The sequence below is a fragment of the Myotis nattereri genome (genome assembly GCF_964212035.1).
Source record: "Myotis nattereri genome assembly, chromosome: 3".
NCBI classification, from domain to species: Eukaryota; Metazoa; Chordata; class Mammalia; order Chiroptera; family Vespertilionidae; genus Myotis; species Myotis nattereri.
Genome location: NC_138077.1, coordinates 46687111 through 46710357, shown reverse-complemented (window position 1 = coordinate 46710357; position 23247 = coordinate 46687111). Strand labels below are relative to the sequence as shown.

The window sequence follows — 23247 nt, the reverse complement described above, 5'->3', positions numbered from 1 at the left end:
GCAGCGAGACCTCCTGGCCCCTGGAGCAGCGTGACAGGGGGCAGCGCCCAAACCCCCTGATTGCCCTGCGGCAATGTGTGTGACAGGGGGCGGGGCCACAACCTCCCTATCTGCCCTGCTCTGTTCCTGACAAGGGAAGGCGCCCCAACCCCCTGATCGGCCGGCTCTGTGCATGACGGGGGGAGCTCCCCAACCCTCTGATCAGCCCTGCTATCTGCGTGACAGGGGGCAGCGCCCCAACCCCCTGATTGGCTGGCTGTGTATGTGACAGGGGTGGCACCACAACCCCCTGATCCCCCCTGCTCTGTGCATAAAATGGCTATAAATAAATACCTCTCAATAACCCTAAATGGAAAGATTAAATGCTCCAATTAAAAGGTTTTGCCGAAACCGGTTTGGCTCAGTGGATAGAGCGTCGGCCTGCGGACTGAAGGGTCCCGGGTTCGATTCCGGTCAGGGGCATGTACCTGGGTTGCGGGCATATCCCCAGTGGGGGATGTGTGTGCAGGAGGCAGCTGATCGATGTTTCTCTCTCATCGATGTTTCTAACTCTCTATCTCCCTTCCTCTCTGTAAAAAATCAATAAAATATATTAAAAAAAAATAGATCTATAAAAAAAAAAATAAATAAATAAATAAAATAAAAGGTGTAGGTTAGTGGAATGGATACAAAAATATGACCCAACTATGTGCTGTCTATAAGAGACCCATCTCAAAACAAAAGACACACACAGGATGAAAGTGAAGGAATGGAAAAAAAATTTTTCCATGCAAATGAAAAAGAAAAAAAAAAAAAGTTGGAGTAGCAATACTCACATCTGACAAAATAGACTTTAAAATCATCATCCTAAGCGAAATGACCCAGTTGGAGAAAGATAAATATCATCTGATCTCACTTATTTGTGGACTATAATGAACAACATAAACTGATGAACAAAAATAGAGCCAGATGGGGGGAAAGTATACTATAATATAATACAAGTAATCTTATTATTTGCATATTTTTAATATGTTAGCACAGTTTTGGTAATATTATTATACTTAAAATCCTCTTATTCTTGAAATATTAATGTTTATGGTATGTAATATTGTACATAAGATCATTTTTCTTGAATAATTGGCGTTTATGGCATGAAACATTATCATATTCAAAATCGTTTTCTTGAGATATTATTATTTATTGCATGTAACATTATTATATTTATGATCGTTTTTGCTGAAATATTAAGATTTATTGCATGTAACATTATATTTTAAATCATTTTTCTTGAAATTAAAAAAAAAACTAAAAAAAATATCATTAATACTACTAACTAATTTTATAAATGAACGTTTTGTGGAATTGTAAAGTGTCATGCCCAAAGTCAAATGGTTGAAACTGAGGCTTGCATGTAAATGCCCTATTAAGTCAGTGCTGAAACTTGGCCCTTTTGAGTATTAATAAGGCCTATGAATATTTTGTAATCTCTGATGTCACCCAAAGAAATACAAGTTCTTTTCTCTTCAGGAATATGCAATATTAATTCATACAATTAATACCTGAGCCTTTAATGAATCAACAGCTAGTCCTTTTACCCTCTTGAGGCTCTGCAAGTTAAAACTCATGTGCTGCACACCACAGCGATAGATGAGGCTCACAGTGCTTACCCTGAACAAAAAATGGGACAGCCACTCAAATTCAAGTCCCATTAGAGTTCCCGATGTTTCAATGACTATGTGATTGTCCTCATGACAGTCCATGCATAATTAAAACAAATATCTGAGAAACTTCAATTGTTCTTCTGTGATTGCTGCCAATGTAACAGAACTGTCAGGACACATAAAGAAGACATCTCCCATTTGTTCCTCCAAAGTCACAGTCCAGATTCCCTTTCATGGCAGGGAACAGAGGCTGGGACTCCAAACACTGGAGAGCACACAGCAGGTCTAAATATTTAGGTATCACTGTTCAGAGTTCACAGTTCTCATACAATTTCAACCACTAATTACTCCAGTTTAAAAAAAAAAAAAAAAAAGCTTTACTAACTATAAGTAGAGAAGCAGCACCAAATTGGCCTGTATGCTCAACATTAAAAATGGTAGGGAAAGTCCATTCCAAATAATGTCATTAATTACATTGCCAGAGGTGGCCATCCATTTCCCTCATGTTTTAGCTATCTGTTGAGAAAGCACATGCCCTGTCTAACCAGATTACATTACTACACATCACTAATGGCTAATTTCCCACCAAGTATCAATGATCCAGGATTCATTAATTCCTAGGAACCAAGCCTCAATCTGCCTCATCCATATGAGAGAGAAGAGATACAGTGGAATGAACACATTTAGGAAAGCTAGGGTCTAGACCCAGTTCAGTCCCGAGCTCTTGGGTAACTTTGGGAAGCCATTCTCTTCCCTTCCCTACTGACTTTCCATGTCCAGCAAGTGAAAGAAGTGGACTAGATAGCCTTCAAACTCTTTCTTAGTTCTTCTGCTCAAAGTTTTTGTTCTGAAGACTTGGAAAATGGCCTTGGCATGAATGCAGAAAGGAAATAAGCTTGGCTGCCACCTCCATCATAGGAGACTCAGTTGTTTACACTGGTATTTTGTTCTAGTTACTATTCCTACTCCAAACCAGCAATGACTAGCACCTTCCATTCCATTATTAATGGGCTAATAACATTAGGGTAGCAAAAATGCACATAGAGATCTAGTAAAAATCTCCTTCATTGCCCGAGCCAGTTTTCTCAGTGGTCAAGCCAAGGACTGAAGGCACGGGTTCCATTCTGGGCAAGGACATGTATCTTGATTGCAGGCTAGATCCCCGGCCCCTGGAGTCAGTGCACATGTGGGAGGCAACCAACTGATGTGTCTCTCTCACATAGATGTTTCTCTCTCTCTGTCTCTCCCTCTCTTCCACTCTCTTTTAAAAAAATCAATGGAAAACATATCCTCAGATAAGGATTAACAACAAAAAATAATGATAATAAAGTAATATCTCCTTCATTTAATAGAAGTCATTCCTCCATTTTCATCTGACTTTATAGATCTAGATGAAACAATTGGGCAGAAATTGAAAATGGGTGCCTTATTTACATTATATAGTTATGTAGAAGTTAATATATGTAGGAATAGCATGTGGAAAGAGCAACCATTTTGAAATTAATTTCAAAAAAAGGATCTTGGAATCATAACATAATGGAATGAAAATGAACAAGGCAATCTAGCCCAATCTCCAATAAATGGAACCCTTTAAAATCATCAAGAGTCCTAGATATGAAGAGCAGAGCTTAGCTCTACTATTTTAACAGCTATGTGATTACTGAATAAGTTATTTCACTCCCGGTAGGTCACCACTCAGTAATATGGCAGTAACATCTATTCCACCTAATTCAGAGAACTGAAGTAAGAATTTTCTTTTGAGAATTGAACGATATCACTATGTAAGCACGGTATGAACTATAAAGAATTGTACAAATATAAAAGTATTATGCTGAAAGGGTCAAATTGAGTCTGTACCCTGCAGATTTACTTTTTCAAAAATCTTAGATTTAAAATGTTTTTAAAAATTTAGAGATTGGAAAAAGTCAACTCCAGGCCACAAGACAACTCCAACTTTACAAACATGCAAACTTTACAAATCCTTCCATATGGTAATCTATCGTAATAAAGGATAAAAAATGACAGGTAAGCCGAAACCGGTTTGGCTCAGTGGATAGAGCGTCGGCCTGCGGACTGAAAGGTCCCAGGTTCGATTCTGGTCAAGGGCATGTACCTGGGTTGCGGGCATATCCCCAGTAGGAGATGTGCAGGAGGCAGCTGATCGATGTTTCTCTCTCATCGATGTTTCTAACTCTCTATCTCTCTCCCTTCCTCTCTGTAAAAAATCAATAAAATATATTTTAAAAAAAAATGACAGGTAAATTTCAAAATCCTCAAGAAAATAATGTATAAGTAAAGTAGGAAATCTCACTTTGTTTGGTAAGAAAGATCTAGGCCCTGTTTTGCCATCAAAGGCTTTGTTTTGGGGATTTTTTGTTTGTCTGTTTGTTTGTTTGTTTGCAAATTTGAGGTAGAGATGGCAGAGATTCAGATTATAGAATAAAGAACACTACTGACTAGTACCTTAAAGACCAAAAGAAAAATCACATCATCCTGTTGCCCTCATTAGTCTACAATAGAAGGTGATGAAACAAAACCATACATGCATACCCAGACCATCCCATAAAAATGACAAGGACACTTAACATGGAAAAATCTGTATGAAGAAAAAACTTATATTCATAAGCACATAGTAGAGGACACAAAAAGGCATTTGGAAATGCAGGGGCATTCCAAATAGGGAAGGAGACACAAATTGTTAAAAAAAAAAAAATCAATGAAAAGTATGCATAAAATAAAAGAACCCTAAGGCCTAAAAAACTACTAACTGGGGAGAAAAATCACACCCCACTCTTAAGTGTGCCAAAGCCCTTTAGAGAAAGATTATACGCAGAATACTTTATAAAAGAAAATTATAACATATGGTCTATAAATATAAGTTGATGTGGAAAAATGTGGGTACTTTTCCACTTTCACAGTCAGAATTAAAAAATGAGAAAGCAAACTCCAGAGATGACAGATATAATAACCAAGGTGAGGAATGTAATTGGTAACTTCAAGGTAGCAGTGAAGCAACTCCTGGGCTAAAACGCTCCAGGAATGAGTAAAGGAGGCTAAAAGTAACTCTAACACTTAGGTTGAGCTGCAGAACCATAAAGCTTAGTAAGTATTTGAGAAGCTAGAACCTGTGCCTGGATGTTTCTGTGGCTTAACTATCATCTCAAACATAATTGAGTACCTAATATGTGTCAGGCACATTGCTTGGTGCTGTTGGGAGTAAGCCCTGAGTCTGCTAAAGCAGATAGGTTCATACCCAAGTAAGTCAATTAGAAGACACATGAAAAGAATGGCAGGAGATGCCTAAAGAGGTTGTGGCATGGTGAAAAGAGACCTCACTAGAAAATAATACAAAGTCCTGGGTAATGCTGGGCTCAGAGAGTGCCTGAGGTCTAGTGCCAACTTAGCCCTGAGCAGGCTGTGCATCTCAGAGCAAATCATGTATACTCTGCACTACCGCTCCCACATTTACACCAGGAAAAGGTGGACCATGTGACTTCTATTAGTCCTATCCTTTTATATTTTCTATTGCGTTCTTGGAGGTCAATCCCTGCATTAAGCTATAAATAAAAAGACTTTATGAGACAGAAATTCAGGAGAATGTAAATTAACAGCAAAGGATGGTGAGAGCTGAGGCACAAGACCATGGCACAATCCATTCACCCTGTAAATAAAAACTGTTACCTACTCTCTGGGGATTTCACTAATGGCACAGAACATTCTAAATGGACAGAAATGAAAAAGAAAATGGATATAAACTTTCAAACGTATAAAAAATTAAGCAAAAATAACATGAATTATAAAAATGTTTTGAGTAACAAAGAATGCACTAACATTTAAATTAAATATAAAGTAAAGCAAATCTTGTACTTCTAACAAATATTATGTCATAATATACAGCAGATGAAGAGATGTAGCTGCATTTTAAAAAGTCTGAATATCCATAAACCTTTCCCCATATTTGTCTTTAAAATGTATGTATGCAAGGGAAACGTTTTTTTCCTTCACGTATTCAAAAAAGGTTATATTAAAAAGAGAGAGATTGGCAGAATTGCAAGAAAGAATCAAACCTTCAGAAATTAAATGAGACTGAGCTGCTTCGCATGAGGATCTCATATTCCAAACTGTTTATTGTAGGGAAAGAATCACTGAGTGCTGTCTTCATCCATCCAGCCATCCGCCATCCGCCACCCATCCAAATATATACATACATAAGAACATACAGACATACATTTGACCATACACAATCGTTCCTACTAAAAACACAGTAGCATAATAAGAGCCAAGAGGAACATAAGGACGAGTGAGAAACCATGTCTTGTTGCTTAAAAGGGGAAACAAAGCTTGCATTCTCACAAGGAAACAGGAAAGAATCTCTGTCATATGGGGCCCCAGTGCCACATTTGCCATGAATAGGATAAGCAGTGTAGCATGCTGGGTAAGGACAATGGCCTCCTTTCAAAAACTTAGTAGCCATGAAACCATACAGAATGACGTCTCTCCTCTCTAAGCTTACATTTCTTTATGCAAAAAGACACTACATAGGGTTAAAAAGAAGGCAATGGAATGATAATGAAAAAGCACAGTGCCTTACAGACTACATTTTCAATGTCTGACAGAGTAAGAGCAGGAGAAATAACCAAAGTAGAAATTTGATAGTCAGAGTAAGACATATGTGGGAACCCAGGGAAGGAAGTGATGATTATTTCTGATCTAGGCCAGGCTTAGACACTTTGGAGAAGGTGATTCAAGTAAGATTTTGATAGGTGATAAAAGGTGTGGAATGGCATGTTACGAAAAAGCAAAGAGCTGAGCTAAGAGAGGCAGAGTATCAGAGATTACACCAGTGTCCCTAGAGAACAAGAGAGATAGTACATGAACCTCACACAGTGCAGTAAAGAAGGTAGAGCAGCTCAAGGCAGGGAGAGTCACCCAAGAGCTAACTCACCGCAATTCATAACATTCAGAGTGAAGAAGGCTAAGGGAGACCATTATATTCAGCTCTCCTCCCTCTCCTGCATGGCATTTATTAGCTGACACTTAATATAGGACCTGCCCCCTATATTGGTTGTGCATCGAATGTCATACCCATACCCACTAAGACTTCCTCACACATTTGTCTTCTACGCGATAAGGGACCCTGTCTTTATTCCTTTCATGTTAGAGGGAGGTCCATTTTAGTTCTCCCCAAAAGTTAGGAGACAAAATAGCAATCCCCCTGGTGAGCAGAACAGGGGAAACATTGAGAAAAATAAGAAGAAGAAGAAGAAGAAAGCCAACATATGGCTCTTCTTGGGAGGAGGGATTCTCTTCCAGATCCCATTCCTGAGTTCTGCAATCACTGAAGAACAATGAGGCAAAGAAAACTAGTTCCAGGGAGTCCTGATTAACTGCAAAACTGCAACCTCCTGCAAGGTCAATGTTACTTCAGGCACTTTGGTGGGGAATAGCAGAGAGCCAAGGGCATTGTTTATTGTTTTTCCACAGAAGCTCTCTGATGGTCTGGACATTGCACTTTCTGGAGAAAAGATGCCGAAAGACCCATAGCCACAGCTCACATGTGCATGCGGGTGACTGGCCTCCCCACCATCTGCCTAAGCACACAGCCCCCCTTATACATCTAGTCATCTGGGCCAGGCTTCTGATTTCAGTCCTAAAATACTAATAGACTAGTAAAGTGTTGACTGGGGGCAGGGAGAGGACTAGAATGAGAAAAGAGAGGCTGAACTCTATCACGGAGTGTGAAAAGATTTCACGCAAAATTGCTGTAACAAAAACACTAATATCATCCAAGAAGGAAGTAAAAACATCCTGGAGAGAATACCATATTTTATTTTATTTTTTTTTTGAAAAAGCAGGATGAGGGGAGGGAGGAAAAAATAGAGAAAGGGGGGCTGAATCTTCTTTCACTGCCGCTTCTGTCTCAGCAACCAGAAGTCTAATGTTCTTCTGTTTGTTAGTTATAACACATTCTTTCATGAGTTTGGATGAACTGCTGACATTGATTAGCTAAATGTGGCATCACTTCATCCAAACAATATGGCTTTCTTTGTGCTTCCTATGGGGTTTAGCAGGTTGAATGTGCACATACATATATGCCTAGGATGCTAAGCTCATGCAAATCTCCAAACTCTACTTGATGTTAGCTGAATGTACTGCTATTAAAACCCCTAACACAAGGCTTCACTCACATTGCTCAGTGTGTTTCTACACATACAGATCTCACAGAGCTCTCCAGATAACTTTATCCTACAGCAGATTAGAGGAGCAAAAAAATAGCCAGAGAAGTCAAACCAATTTTAGGTGTCTTATTAGGTTCACTTCATGTGGGTTTCTCTTTAGAGTACATGGCAGCAGTTTGAGACACTTGTCCAATGGCAAGGGGGAGAGTCCACTGGGGGGTAGACACATTTCTGCAGGACAATGGGAGGAAGTAGAGAATAATGCAACAGGACAGTGAGTTACAAATGAAGAAAGCAGGGTCCTAGTTTTGGCTCTAGCCTTTACTCATTGTGTAACCATAGCCATATAAGAGGTCTCACTCTCTTTACCCTAAAAGAAGAGTTGGCTTAGATGGTTCCTAGATGTTCTTAGATGTCAACCAACTATAAGAAACATTACAAATTTTTGAGCTACCTTTATCTGACTCATTGGGCTGTCAATCACTTTTATTATATTGAGCTCTCCCTCCCACTTTGGCTGCCCAACTCTGAAATACCTACACTTACCTTCACCTCCAGGTTGCTTGTATGGGTTGTACTTGGGCTTTGGAGCAACTACTGGTGCAAACTTTTTGGGTGGCTGTTGTGTAGACACTGAAATGCTGGGGGTCCCAAAGGAATGTGTGGTCTCCATCCGTGCAGGAACATGGCCTAGGGGCTCACCAGTACTTTTGGGTGGCAGCCAAGATGGGTGAGACATTGTTGGAGCCTGAAATTTTAAAAAAAATGCAGTTGTTTTTATGGAAGCATGAAAACGAGGCCACACAGCTTAATTCATTGTTATTTCATTTTAATCTATATTCAATAAAATCTTGAAAAAGCTCTCTGACAAGAAAAAAGAAGAGAGAAGATGAAAGAGGGGAAGAAGAAGAGAAGAAAAATTGAGCACTCCGATGAACTAATCTTAAATACCTCTCTTCTAACAGGTACCTATGCTAGTGCCCAGCACTCCTCAGACAATAGCTATAAATAAGAAATAATCCCTAACCTGGAGGAGTTTCTATGGTAAGAGAATCTTATACCAATAAGGTTGAAGAAAGCTTCATTTGTATTAATGATCTATTCAAATAATTATCACACCAATTAAATGGTGATATGTACCTAAATGAGGTGATAAGTTATCTAAGTGAGGATTAAAAAAAGTGTTGCTGCAGAAAAAAATAAGATCACTCCTTGCTAGCAACAGAAGGCCTCATTGACTCAGTGACCTTCAGACAGAGCCCAAGTGCTGAGTAGAGGGTGGGCCTGAACAATGTTAGCAAAGTTACATGTACACGGACTTACATTTAGTGTGGGTAGAGGAGGAATAAGAAAAAGCTAGTAAAAGCTAAAATGTGGGCCGGAACCAGAGCACAGTCAGCTTTGCCTGCAAGCTTGAGGAGCTTAAACTTATTGAGGCACTAAGGAATCTCCGAAAGTTTATTCTTGAAACGGCATAAAAAGTACTTGGCAAGATACTTTAAAATGGTCCCCCTGGCAGGGGCAATTCTGCCCCCCACCAAGGGGCACTTGGAACTTGGAGGATGAGAACACCATTTGCCACTATGCCTAGGATAGTTACCAGCACTTAGTGGCCAGGGGCCAAAATATTCAATACCTGTAATGCACTGGTCAGCTCCACATGACAAAGAAATGCCCCATGAAGAACTATGCTGAACTGATACCACACTGGACCTTTAAGAAAAACTTAACTAGGAGCGGGACAGACCAGCCTAGACCAGGTACTGTTCTAATCAGATTAAAATTCACAATGTGAAGAAAGAAAAACAATGCCTCTTGTGTCAGAGTGAGCCAATCACCCCTGCAGGCAGCCTGCAAGCTGGGGCTGAGCTCAGCTCAGTGACTGCTGCTGGGGAAGGCTCTCCAAACCTAATTGCAAGAGCTCTCCAGCCCAGGGAGGCCCGGAAGGCACCCTCCCCCGCCCCAATCCCAAATCCACCCAGTAATTTATTAATTGAGCTGAATTAATTGAGAGGGCTACATGATTACCTCCAGATGTCTGTAAAGACAATGAGCACTAGAAATGCAGAAAAAAATAAACTCCTCAGCACGTGGCGTGGAAATGGAGAGGTGGGGTAAACGTGAAAGGAGAGGCACTATGTTGCCGGGGTGTTAGCGTCAGCTCACAAGGGATAAGTGACAGGATCTTGAGCAGCCTCCCTGGCCCTATCAGGTGCCTGAGGTACGTCCACTCCCTCAAAATGAAGATAAAAACTCTGTACTCCTCAACTCCTCCTCCAAGTTTTTATGGCAATAAAAAAAGATAATAATATGAAAGTGCTTTATATATTGTAAAGTGCTATTCAGAAGAAAAAGAGCAAACTGTTGGAGGTACAGTTTTCTCAATAAAAAGCAAGATAACATTGACCTGGCTGGGTGGCTCAGTTGGTTGGAACATCCATCCACCCATACACCAAAAAAGTTGTTGGTTCAATTCCAGGTCAGGGCACCTAGCTAGGCTGAGGGTTTGATTCCTGGTAGGGGCACATACAAGAGGCAACTGATCGATGTTTCTCACATGCATCAATATTTCTCTCTCTCTCTTCCTCTCTCTAAAATCAATAAAAAACATATCCTCAGGTGAGGATTTTTTTAAAAAAAGAAAATAACATTAATATCAATGAAAAGGACTTTAAATTGACAATCAAGAGGGTTTTGTTACTGAATCCAGACACTAGCTTTTCAGTTTGGTTACAGGGCCTTTCTTCCCCCCTGCTACCCCCCTCCGCCCCTTGTATCCTGTGTACACGCTGTACATATATACATTTACTAAATGGTGAGTCCCTGAAAAGGTCAAGGAGTATATTTTACAAATTCCTAAATCATCATTGCAAGGCCTAGCACAAAACCAATGTAGAAAAACATCCTTGAACAGCTGGCTTACTCATGGTTGTTAAATTCTAGGTGCATATTTAGAATCATTTGAGATAAGAAAAGAAAACAAAAAAGAAGAGAAGAGAAGAGAAGAGAAGAGAAGAGAAGAGAAGAGAAGAGAAGAGAAGAGAAAACAGAAAAGAAAAGAAAAGAAAAGAAAAGAAAAGAAAAGAAAAGAAAAGAAAAGAAAAGGAAAGAAAAGAAAAGAAAAGAAACCAAAACCACATCCATCACTCAGGTTTGAGGAACACTAATTTTGGTTTTTATTTATTTTAATTTTTAAATTGATTCTTGGTCTTCTACTACAAAGGGATAAAAGAGTCTGTTCTGCTTTCAACATGACTCAAGTGAGTATAAGTGGGGAACAAGTAGAGTAAAATAAAGGTTTGGAAATTTTAATGCACAGTGCACTTTTGTAGTATAAATTTTATTTGTACATTTTTTAATGGGTTAATATTATCCTTGCCACTTCTCTGTAACTCTAAAGATATTTCAAAATGGAAACTTTTAAAAAACGGGTTAATATAGGATGCAATGATTTTGAAAGCAAAGAAGCACATTTCCAGAGCAATCCCACATTGCCAGCTGACTGTGGAATCTTTCTGGGAGAGTGTGAACAATGTAAACTTAAGCATCTATATGGAAACCACTGACTCCACCATCTTTTCTGCCTTCCACAGCACCATCTATTACCCCCACACTGCCCTCCCCATGGAGGCTCCACCTCCTCTGAATGCCAGGGTCTGGCCAAGTCTCTGTTGCAGATGATCTTCACAGCATCTTCTCCTATCATTCTTCAGAATGTCAATAGTGGCCCAGTGACATCATTCCCAGGATTTATAATGAATGTTCATGACCCTGAACTTTGCTCATGCTGTGCTCACTGCTACAATGTCATTTCACAGCCTTTACTTTCTACTGAGCCTTTTTTTTTTTTTTTAATCTTGACCCAGCTCAAACATCTCTGATGCTATAAAAATTTATCCCCAAAATGAGTAGCTTAATTCTAGGGTCTTCTAGTATTTGTTTCATACTTATAACAGTCCACACAGAAGCTATTTTTTCACCTGCTGATCTGCTTTAATAAGCTGGAACCTCCTTAGTGGTCTCACTATACCAGGGCTGCCTGGTTAGGAAGCTCTTATAAAAATATGCTATGCATGAATGGCTAAGTGAATGAATGCTTATCTCCTTGGTTACTCATCCCTTTCTATAATCTATCTCCTTCCTTAACATCCACTAATATATTAATCTCTTTTTTCCTCCCTTAATTTAGCAATATAATGAATCATGTTGCTAGATTTCCAGAAATTGAACCAGCTTTGCACTTCTAGAAAAAAGTCCTATCCAATCTCAGTTGCAGTGTTTTGATGTGTCAATGAATTAAAAGGATATCTTTTCTAGATTATTTTGTACATATAATCATAAGATTGTTCTGTAGTGTCTTTCTCTACTTGCTTTACTTATCTTTACTAAGTTTAGATATGAGGGTTCTTCACCCTTTTCTACTCTTTATATTAGTTTAATGATGAGAATGAAATGATGTGGTCTTTAAAGGTTTATCAGATTTCATTGTAAAGTCATCTAGATATAACAATTTCTTAAATAATAGATCTTAGTCATATTTCCAATCACTTCTATAATTGTATAGGTGTTATGCGTCTTTTAAGGTCATTTCTCAGCACTTATATTCTGCTGGAAATTCTACTAAATCTACTAAATTCTACTAAATCCCTTTCAACCAAGCTAACTCTCTATTAAAAATGATGTCTATCTATGATGCATCATTTAGATCCTGAGCATCACTTCTTACTAGTCCTTAAAGACATAATCCCTGTTCTCCATCCTCCAGTTCAAGTTACACACCCTCTTACTCCACTCCCATGGCCTAATACATGATAGGTACTCAAAAACAAATGTCTGTTAATTTAATAAATGAATACATTTATGTGTCTGGCACTGGAGCTTGAGATAAATCAGATTTCCATCCTGTATTCAGGTGAATCAAATTCCATCCTGTTCTCAAGAAGCTCAAAGCCTACCTGAGGCAGATATATTTATATATGTGACAAGAGAAAGACAAAAAAAACACAAAGCATACCAAAAAATCAGGGTATTTGAAAGCTAGATGGTTCTAAAAGGTAAATGGAGCAACAAGGATAACTCTTGGAAATACAGTGAACTCAAGGAAGAAACAAGACATTTCTGTGAGGCAAGGAGCAGCCCACTTGTACTAAAATGAGGGGCTCATGGAGAATACTTAGGGAAAAGGTTTGGAAGATAAAATAAGCTTTTGCATGAAAGGTCTTATATAGAGAAATAAGAAGCTAGAACTTTTATCTTTGAACAGGAATGCAATAAGAGTGAAAATTGAAGGTAGGGAAAGTTAATCCATGCAGGATGGATCCAAGGAAGGCAAAAAATAGGATAGAGTCTTTATGGCCCCAGTTCCAGTCTCAGCTCTGTCAGCATAACCCTCACTAAGAAACGATACTAATTTGCAAAATGAATGTCAGTAAAGTCCCAATCACCTCTAATATTCTATAGTGTTTTCCTTCTCTGAAATCTTCATTACAGCCCTTCATTTTGACAAATGGGTTTGAGGGAGCATCACAAGTTTGGTGAAGGAATAAACTAGAACATGTCAGTTGGGGTTTCTTAGCTTCTCAGAGAGACACCCAATGTAAATACAAAGAAGCTGTGGTGAGAGCTAGTTTTGCTGGACCAAAACTTACCCTGCTCTTACTTCCTCTGGTTCTAGATCAGTTTCACTCTAAGTTTGTAATCATCATGAAAGCAAGAAGTGAAAGGGAAGATCTCCACAGAAGCTCTGAAAATAGACAAACATGAGAAGAGAACAAGAGAGATAGCAGTTCGCTCAGCAAAATGCCTGCTACTTAAGGGAGTCAAGGAGCTGGGGCACCCAACCACTGGTCTTTTAGGAACTGTAGTCAAATGCAAATACATTAAGAAGAACTGAAGAAGTTTCCATTATTACCCTCTCTATTGCTTGTCTGTCTCTTTCTAGTTGTTCAGCAGGTACAAGAACACCACAGACTGACAATAAATATCAAGTGTTTACTAAGCACTTACTATAAGCTTAGCAATTTTCCAATGGCCACATAATCTTCATAGCCATTATATTATATCATTATCCACATTTATCAGATCTGGAAACTAAGGCTTTAAGAATTAATGTGCTCAAATATCAAAACTAAAGCTTGGGCATAGGTCTTCAACCACAAGTCCATGGTCTTTTACCATGGTCCCACTCTTCTATTTGAAAAACACCACAATCCAAAGGAAGCCATTAGAAACGACTTTGTTGTTATCTCTATTACTAGTTCCTGAATCTTACTGCCATAATGTCTTCTCTATTCTAGTCCATCAAACTTACACCATCATGAGCCACAGGATCACAAACTGATGAAGACAATAATTTAACCATAAAAAGTCAAGGCACAACAGAACACAAAAAACTACAAAAGGCCAAATGGTAAACAAGACCCTTCCTCTACAGGTGAGAAAATGCCGGGCCACAGGTAAAGTGACATTAAATACTAACAAGCTACTAAAACTCTCTAGAGATACCAAGTAACTGTCCTCATTGTTAGTCACATAAATAGAACTAATTAGTATTGGCTCAAGTTTTCCTTCTTTCCTAAAATCAATATTGTACTCTTCTTTAAACATTTACTTAGTTCATCAAAGTTTAAAAACAACCAACCATTACGTGGTATCATCTAACAATAAGTGCTATAAGCTTGAAATAGTGGTTTTCAAAACTGTCTGTATACTAGTCTCACCTGGGGATCTCTATGTATATATTTTCAAGGGCTGAGAATAACTGAATTTGAGCATGTATAATAATCTTTAAATCATGTTGTGTTATCCCCTAAATTTCCATTGGCAGTTAAACCAAGACCTGACTCTTGGTCAGTGTTTGCTGAATAAATGAATGATACTGAAGAAAGACTGAAGATACTGAAGGTAATTAATATCACTATTAGTGATAAAAGAAATGAGGGGCTGAGGTATTATATGACTTAAACATCAGAGCTAGTTGATGGCAGACTGAAGTTTAGGATTCATTCCCCTTAGCAACAATTTCATTTAAATAATCAAATAATATTTAAATAGCACTTTCCTATAACTTTGATTTTTTCACTATCTTTCCACATTATAGCAAACTATTACCTTCCTAGAATTCCAAAACTGTCCTCTTAACAATCTATTATTATGATACAATGTGTTTCCCTATGTAGGCTACAGCTATCCATCCTTTGCTACATCTTGGTATTCAGCTAAAGGATGCCTGATCTTCCGAATTCAGACTCAGCTTACAGTCTTAGATATGCCATGAGGTCAGAGTTCAACCTTTGTTCTCTATGGTCATAGTGTCCTCCTCTGAAAAGAACACAACACTGAAAACGAAGTGGTGGGTTTAGATGAGTACAATGGCATCTCTACTCACACATTCTTATGATTCCATGAAAGATCCTGACTATAAAACAAGCCTCCCCCTCGCCCCCCCGCCCAATAAAAACAAAAGACATCCATGGAGGTTCCAAATCCTCTCTACTTTTCTTACCTCATCAGTGAGGAAGCACGGCCTTTTGTTTTTTCTTTTTCTTTATTTTTTGTCACCAGTTTCCCTGACTTTTCAATCTGCCTCATTGTAGGAGGGAGTTTAAGATTGATCTCAAAGAGATTACCAAGGTATCACTCAAGATTTATTATGCACGAGTAAATAAGTACTTTAGGCAAATCTTTTCCAAACGATGTAGGTAAGTCCCTACCAGTGTAATTACAAAGCAAATATGCCCTGGCATGTGATGGAAGCGTGGGAAGATAACGTTAAAGAATAAGGCAGGCTGAAAATTACACACAATTGTTATTTGAATAGCAAATGTAATCACTCCTGCACTGATGCACCAGGTCAGATGAGAGAGCCAGAAGGGCACACCAGAACCTGCCATGGGCTGAAAATGTCAATGTATTCACTCAATTTCTCTTTCCAGGCAGCTTTGGCCCAGCACTGGCTAAGTGCCCCACTCTCTGCATGGACAGCTGGCATTACTCAGAAGGGGTGACTAGAGAACAACTCTACAGAAATGCCAACCCTTTATATAGACTATCTGAGAGACATTTGGAAATACTGGAAAAAGCCCTGGACTTAGATGCAATAAACTTCGGTGCAATTTCTAGCTCAGTCACTAGTTGGCTCTATGATTTTATCCCCTAGACTTCCTTGAACCCCAGCATCTCTTCCTATCTGTAGACTAAACATTAGATGCCCGCTACCATTCCTTCCAACTCCCATGATCCATGATTCCTCCTACAACTCTGCAAGTTGAGTGAGCTGAGGTTTCTTACAAAAATACCTTACCTTCTAGGAGTCCCACTGACCATGGAGTGTAGAGTGTACAGTATAGAGTGTAGGATAAGAATCTGCCTTGCACAAAGTAAATATGAACGCAAGTTAAAGCTAAAGACACAATCCTCAATAGTGGCAACACTGTTGGTTGCCAACTGCATTTGAAGATCCCAGGTAATCTAAGAAGCATCAAGGGAGAGAAGCATCAGTCCAGACAACTAAACTATTGTCTCTGATAAAGAAGAGAGGCAAAATTAGAGCCATAGCTCCACACTGCACTTTCACCTCAGATTCAGAATGTCACATGAAAAGGGAACAATCAGCTCTGACAGGGAAACAATACCAAAAAGACCAGGACTCTCAGGAGAAGGTAAAGGAGAGAATGAAACTAAACCAACGACTAACCAATAGGTCTGTGTGGCCACAGCTCCCATCAGACACGGAAGAGAAAAGACATGACGCCAACAGTCAGGACAGGATATTCAATGCCAGGAGGTCAGAGAGGCCCAGCTGGGAAAAATCTTAGGAAGTAATTTGTTCCTTCTAATTTGAATATTCAAAAATCAAGATTTAGAGAAGCTAAAGTGGCTTATCAAAGTTATCATAGCAGCTAGTACATATCAGAGGCAGGATTCAAACACAGTTGTTCTTCCAAAAAGTGTTAGCATTGGAAAAAGTTTCACTGAAAAAGCTAGTAATAGTTTTGATTGTTGGACGACAACTAAAAAGAGTGGGTAAAAGTCACTGAAATGAACAAGGAATAAAAGTTTCCCTCCCAAAAGAGTCAGCACCCATGTCATTAAAAATAAGCACAGAAACCATGTGTCCCCCAACCTTGCACTGGGTCACATGTAACAACAATGGTTCTACTTGGCTGAGTGACCAAGAAAATGTTTACCCTCTCTAGACCTCAGTTTCTCCAGCTCTAAAATAATATGCATTAAGAGGATGATCTCTCTAACATGGACATTGGCAGCATTTGCTCAGGAGCTCAACCACACTCAGTGGAGTGGATGTTGCTGCTAAGCAGCTGACCAGACATACCAGGCCCAGGCAGAGCAAACAACTCGGAGACTCAAATGCATCTATGAATGAAGGTGTCTCCAGTGATCTCTTCTGCCAGCCTCCTGCGTCCTTTGTCTTTGGTGGCTTCGTCTGATGTGAGCTGTTCCACCACTAAGCCCTCTGTGCAGAGTTCTCTTCTGTGGTGACCTTAAATTTCTCCTACTCACAACAAAAGAAAAAAAAAAAAAAGAGGATGATCTCTAACATCCTTCTTGCAACAACATTTATGCTCCACAGTGGTATGGCTAGTCTGTAGCATGTGCTATGCTTTCAAAAAATGTATTCTGAAGAAGGCTTCTTCTATGTCTCTGATTCTAACAACAGATAATTTTTCTGTAGGAAGCTGAGAGAAAGGGGCAAACAATACCTTGAGCCCTTTTGAGCTCAGCACAACTACTTCTCAAAGTGGAAGTCTGGATTTATAAAGACAAGGTTCCTATTCATAAGGGTTTTAAACTCCTGGTTTATATATTACCCATCCACTAGGATGAAAATGTGACAGTGGGGAAAGTCACCAATGTAATCTCTGATGAGGCCTGGTATTCTCTTTGGAAATATCTAGAATTTTCTCATTCCAAACCCACCGCAAAGAGGGTAAGTCCACAAGGTAATTGCTGCTTGCTTGTCTGCATTCCCCTGACAGCTTGTTCAAACTTGATTTAAAACACACAAACACTGAATTTTAGTTATCTGTTTGCAAGTCTGTTGTGCCCATTAGGGCCATGATATTTCATTAGCACATGAGGGATGTTTTAATAGATTTTAATTTTTAATAATTTTGTTTATATTTTCCTTTATTGTAAATTCATGTTGGTAACCCAGTAAAAGTAAACAAAATAGAAGAAAAATAATTCTATTTTAGATAAAAGTTGCAAAAGTAGAAATATTTAATTTTGTCTTCAATGAATAAGTCCACTTTTTTCTTTTTTATCCTCACATGAGGATATTTTTTCATTGATTTTCTTTTTTATTTATTTTTCCTTTATTTTTTAAATCTTTATTTTTGAGAGTATTACAGATGCCCTCCTTATTCTCTCCATTGCTCCCCTCCACCCGGTTCCTACCCCATGCCAGGCTTCCACCACTATACTGTCTGTGCCCATAGGTAAGACCTTTGGTTAATCTCTTTCCACTCCCCAATCCCCTTCCCTCTGAGATTCGCCAGTCTGTTTCATGTGTCCATGCCTCTGATTCTATTTTATTTATCAGTTTATTTTGTTCATTAGATTTCTTGTTTGTTTATTTTGATTTTTATATTCAATTGTTGATAGATATATATTTATTACCATTTTATTGTTCATAATTTTTATCTTTTTTTTCTTCTTCTTCTTCCTCTTCTTAAAGAATACCCTTCAACATTTCATGTAATACTAGTTTGGTAGTGATAGTTAAAGACAAAGAGAATCTTTAAAGCATCAAGAGAAAAGTAGTTAGTTATATACAAGGGAGTGCCCATAGGACTGTCAGCTGATTTCTCAACAGAAATTTTGCAGGCCAGAAGGGAGTGGCAAGAAATATTCCAAGTGGTGAATAGTAAGAACCTATAACCAAGATTACTCTACCTAGCAAAGCTCTAATTTAGAATTGAGGGTCAGATAAAGAGCTTCCATTAACTCTTAGAAAGACTGGAAGGGAGAGAGAGGGAGAGAGAGAAAATCATCAATGTGAGAGAGACACATCTATTGGTTGCCTCACATATGCTCCTGTACCTGGGTAGAGAAGGAGCCTGTGATGGAGATATGAGCCCTTGCCCATAATCAAACCCAGGACCCTTCAGTCCATGGGCTGATGCTCCACCCACTGAGTCAAACTGGCTAGAGCAAATCAGTCCACTTTTGACAAATCTCAGGCCATATTTATATCTGACAATACTACATGTGACTCTGTGAAGCAATGTTTATTCAGGTAACATAAATTGCTAAGAGCAATCATAACAACAATACATAGAGCTAACTATTATACTTCAGCCTTCTGAACATCATATTGTGCCTAAGACTGTCACCTGTCAATTGTGTTGTTTGTACTCTATTGTCACAACAACTGGTCATAAAATAGCTTACAGGCTATGCATAAGAGTTTGGACACTGTAATTTGAATTAATGTTATTGAATTTATGTAATGATATTATTATAAAGTTTCTAATTTAATCTTTGTTTTTCTAATACTTAATTGTCATATTAAATTTTTGTTAAACCCAAAATTTTCTTCATTCTAAGGTTAAAGTATAATGACATTGTTAAATAAAAATGCCCAAATATTAGGAAAATAAAAAGAGAGAAGAGAGACAAATTTTCAACCTTCACGACCATGAGAATAATGGTTTAGAAAACAAAGAAATTCCACTTCATGCATTTTATGTTCTAAAATAAAAAATAAAAAATTGTTTTAACACCAATCCAAGAGCCTGAGAAAGTTCTCAGTATCTGAAATGGTATTAAAAAACAGACAAGCTTCTCATAAGAATGAGTTATAAATTCAAATTATGTAAGAGAAGCTAGTTTTGCAATTTCACATTTAATAGCAAAACAATTGAAACCATTTTTAATGGGTGACCCTTTTCTTAAGTCATATTGGAAGTTGTTCCCTTTTATTTCAAGATTTTGAAACAGAGACAAAAACTATATGCAATGACCAATGGCAGTTGCGTGAAAGCAAGCCAGGCAGTTTCAGATGAGTTTCAGAATGACATCAGTGAATGTTATTCCCTTTTAAATTTATCTCGATGAGAGTTTGGGTGTTGTACCTTCTGCATTTTTATCAATTATTGGCCACCATGCAAAAAAAAGCAAAAAAAAAAAAAACCAACACAATATGTGAAGAATGTACTGAATTGGCTAATATTCTTGGGAAACAAAACATACACTTATTGTAGACATGTTTAAGGTAGTAGCTAAAGACATCACAGTTACCAATAGAGAAGTTTAATATCCAAATTGTTAATGAAGGTTTTTCTTCTAATGTGGAGCTTAAGTTGACATTTAACCACCATCTATAAGTTTGCTTATACATATCCAATGACCAGGAGCTCATAACTTCATAAGACAGGCCCTTCCATGGCAGAAAAGTTGTAGCTGCTAGAAAGTTATGTGTAGCTGAAACCTGTATTCCCATGAGAATCAGCTTCTGTAAACATAATCCCTCATGTAGAGCTGCTCTCCAGGTATTTAAAATGATTTTTAGTTTCCTATTCAGTTTATTTTCCTGTGTTCTAAGTTTTAAAAAATCCAATTTTTCCTTCTCTTTAACTAGTCTTAGAGCTTTAACACAATAACATACAATTTAAAATCTCAAACCAATCGTTTTCAAATATTGCTTTAGTACAAAACTGTTTCTTCATGCCAACTCTTCCCCAAAATCCCAAGAATAAAATAGATGAATTGATAAAACAGTTCCTCAGACTTTATTTAAATTTTCATACATTGGCAGACTACTTTTCACTTGTAGGGGATGTACAAAATGCATTACCATCATCCTAAGGGGATTGATTCCAGGACGCCCCTCGGATACCAAAATCCACAGATGCTCAAGTCCCTTATATAAAAAGGCATAGTATTTGCATATAACCTATGAGCATCCTCCTATATACTTTAAATATTCTCTGGATTACTTATAATACCTTACATAATGTAAATAACATGTAAGTTTTTGGTATATGTATTGTTTAGGGAATCACGACCAAAATAGTCTGTACATTGTTCAGTACAGGCACAACCTTTGTCGGCCTACCTACAAAGGTACACATCAGCAACAGCACACCTTTTTTAAAATATCTTCCATCTGCCATTGGTTGAAAGGGTGAATTGTACTCCCCTTGTCTTCCTATGCTGTCTATGCTATGAGCCAGGTTGAACATCAGCTGCTCTAAAATGTCAAAGAAGTGATTTTAAGTAAATAAAGAACAAAGATGGTGTCTTTTTTAATTTCCTAGTGCCTACCTAAAGCATAGTCTATCTTATCGTAAATGCCTAGCAAGAGATTATTAGATAAAAGAGAAGGTAAACTCAAGGATTTGGAATACAAAAAGGTAGACTCTGCTTCTGAATCATTTTTGTTCCCATTTCAAATGTGTTCGCTACAGTTCCTTATAATTAAGGTGACCACACATCCAATTTATGCCTGCTGTTTCGGTATGATTATTAACAGTGCCTCTTCTCACCCTCAGAAGTGTCCCAGTTTAGATTATAATGTATATAGTCACTTTACTTATAACACTGTGATAATGAGGTTTTGGTCACTGAATCCAAGAGAATCTTTACTATGTTTAGGTCCTCTCCCAAAGCCTCCATGTATCCAAAGATCTCCGGCACATTGAGTTGATACTGCATTCCCTAGCTAGTTTAGCTCAGTGGATAGAGCATCAGCCTGCAGACTGAAGAGTCCCAGTTTCAATTCCAGTCAAGGGTACATGCCTGAGTTGTGAGCTTGATCTCCAGTAGATGTGCAGGAGGCAGCTAATCAATGATTCTCTCTCATCATTGATGTTTCTATCTCTCCTTCCCTCTCTGAAATCAATCAAGATATATTAAAAAACAAAAACAAACAAACAAAACAATAAATACTACTGCAGTTGCTCAGAAGGCAGTGCACTGTGCAGTGGGAAGTAGAGGCTTTGGAGGAGTCCCTGCTCCAGAAGCATATGCTGCCCATGGAGCAAGGATGAATGATTCCACAGGAGAAGAAGGACGTAAGACACAAAAGAAATTGAGCAGAAGCTAATAGCAACTACTCTACATACTCAGTCTCTTTCTCCTGAAGCAGAGAATATTGACTTTTCTAAGAAAATAAGATTGTTTACTTCAAGTATGTCTTTGCCACCTATCCACTCCTGTCTCCTACCTCCATCAGTGTCACCAGTGATTGTGTCATGTCTACTTGGTTCCAAGTAGAAGGATAACAGGTTTTGTCTGATTCTTCATTTGGAACAGAAAAATAAGAGAGAGGACAAGAAACAGAAATAAAATGTGTCCAGCTTTTTTCACTATGGTACCAGAGTAAAGGTGGAGAGGACTTACTTATAATTGATTTTCATTTCCAAATAAGTGTTACCAAAGAGTTAAGGGAGATGAAGTAAAAATAACTCAATACAGGCCCACAGGCTATATGTCTATTTAAATTATTTTAAATAAACTATTTTATATTTATTTCTACTGCAAATTCTAAATATTTATCCCACAGTGGCTGGGTGGGGGTGGGAGGAGAGCACACAAGATGGAAAGTTGACAGCTCTTGCCAAAGATGGAACTCTCAACAGCACTCATATCATAATATTGCATGTCTCCTTCTAGTACTTTCCAAGATGTTTGAAACCAAAACAGTTTAGAATACTCTCCCAGCTCAGGATCTTCCCTCCTTATGGCATTTTTACTGATAAATAGGAATTCCCCTTAGGGATTCCCTAAAGTAAAGCCGTTGCATTCCCTTCTATTATGTAATTAATTGCACTGACAAATAGAGATCTAATAGAACAAAATTGTAAATCCGCCCTCAATTTAGTATCTACTACACACAGAGCCTTTTTGCAAGACATGTCCAAAATATGAAAACCATAACCCTTACTGGGTTGGATATGGTGGATCAGCACTCAAACTGCCATATTGCAGAAGCTATCTTGCCAGTAGCGTTTGATTCCAGAAGAGATTCTGCCAAAATAAATGTGCTGACTTGAGATTTGGGAGACAAAAGTAAGATGGAAGCCTTGTCCCCACTACTTGGGTTGTTTTCTGCTGGAAGAATGGCCATGGAGAATGGGGATTGTTCTGTATCCACATTCCCACATTCAGTATTCAGCCTTGTGGTTGTCAAGAAGTAGCTAGGGTAGAGGGAGTAGCTAGATTCATGTCTCATGGTCCAGTTACTACTTTCCCAATTGTGGCTTCTTTATCTCTGGTTCACAAGTACAGTGCTGTATTCACCTGTGTCTTAGCCTCATGATTTCCTGCTGTGCTGATTAGGGAAAAGGTAGTAACTCTGTGTGATTCTGGGATTCATTACTGAAATCTCAGCCTTAAACTTGCTCTATACACTCCTTCCATTTTTATTTTAAATTACCTAACATTGTGTATTAAATCCTTTC

General features: G+C 38.3%; 1 protein-coding gene across 5 annotated transcripts in view; it reads right to left on the bottom strand.

Annotated features, from left to right (window-relative positions):
• LPP (LIM domain containing preferred translocation partner in lipoma) overlaps positions 1-23247 on the bottom strand; it is a 654879-nt gene that overhangs the window by 417344 nt on the left and 214288 nt on the right. For 2 of the 5 annotated variants that reach the window (XM_081087021.1, XM_081087022.1), the window contains one exon: positions 8366-8567. The exons of 1 other annotated variant lie outside the window; for it this stretch is intronic. In XM_081087021.1, coding sequence (XP_080943147.1) covers positions 8366-8558 — 193 coding nt within the window. In that variant the 5' untranslated portion in view covers positions 8559-8567. Of the gene's footprint in view, positions 1-8365; positions 8568-13467; positions 13563-17153; positions 17334-23247 lie in introns of those variants that run through there. 2 more of the 5 variants (XM_081087023.1, XM_081087024.1) reach the window with 2 other exon arrangements.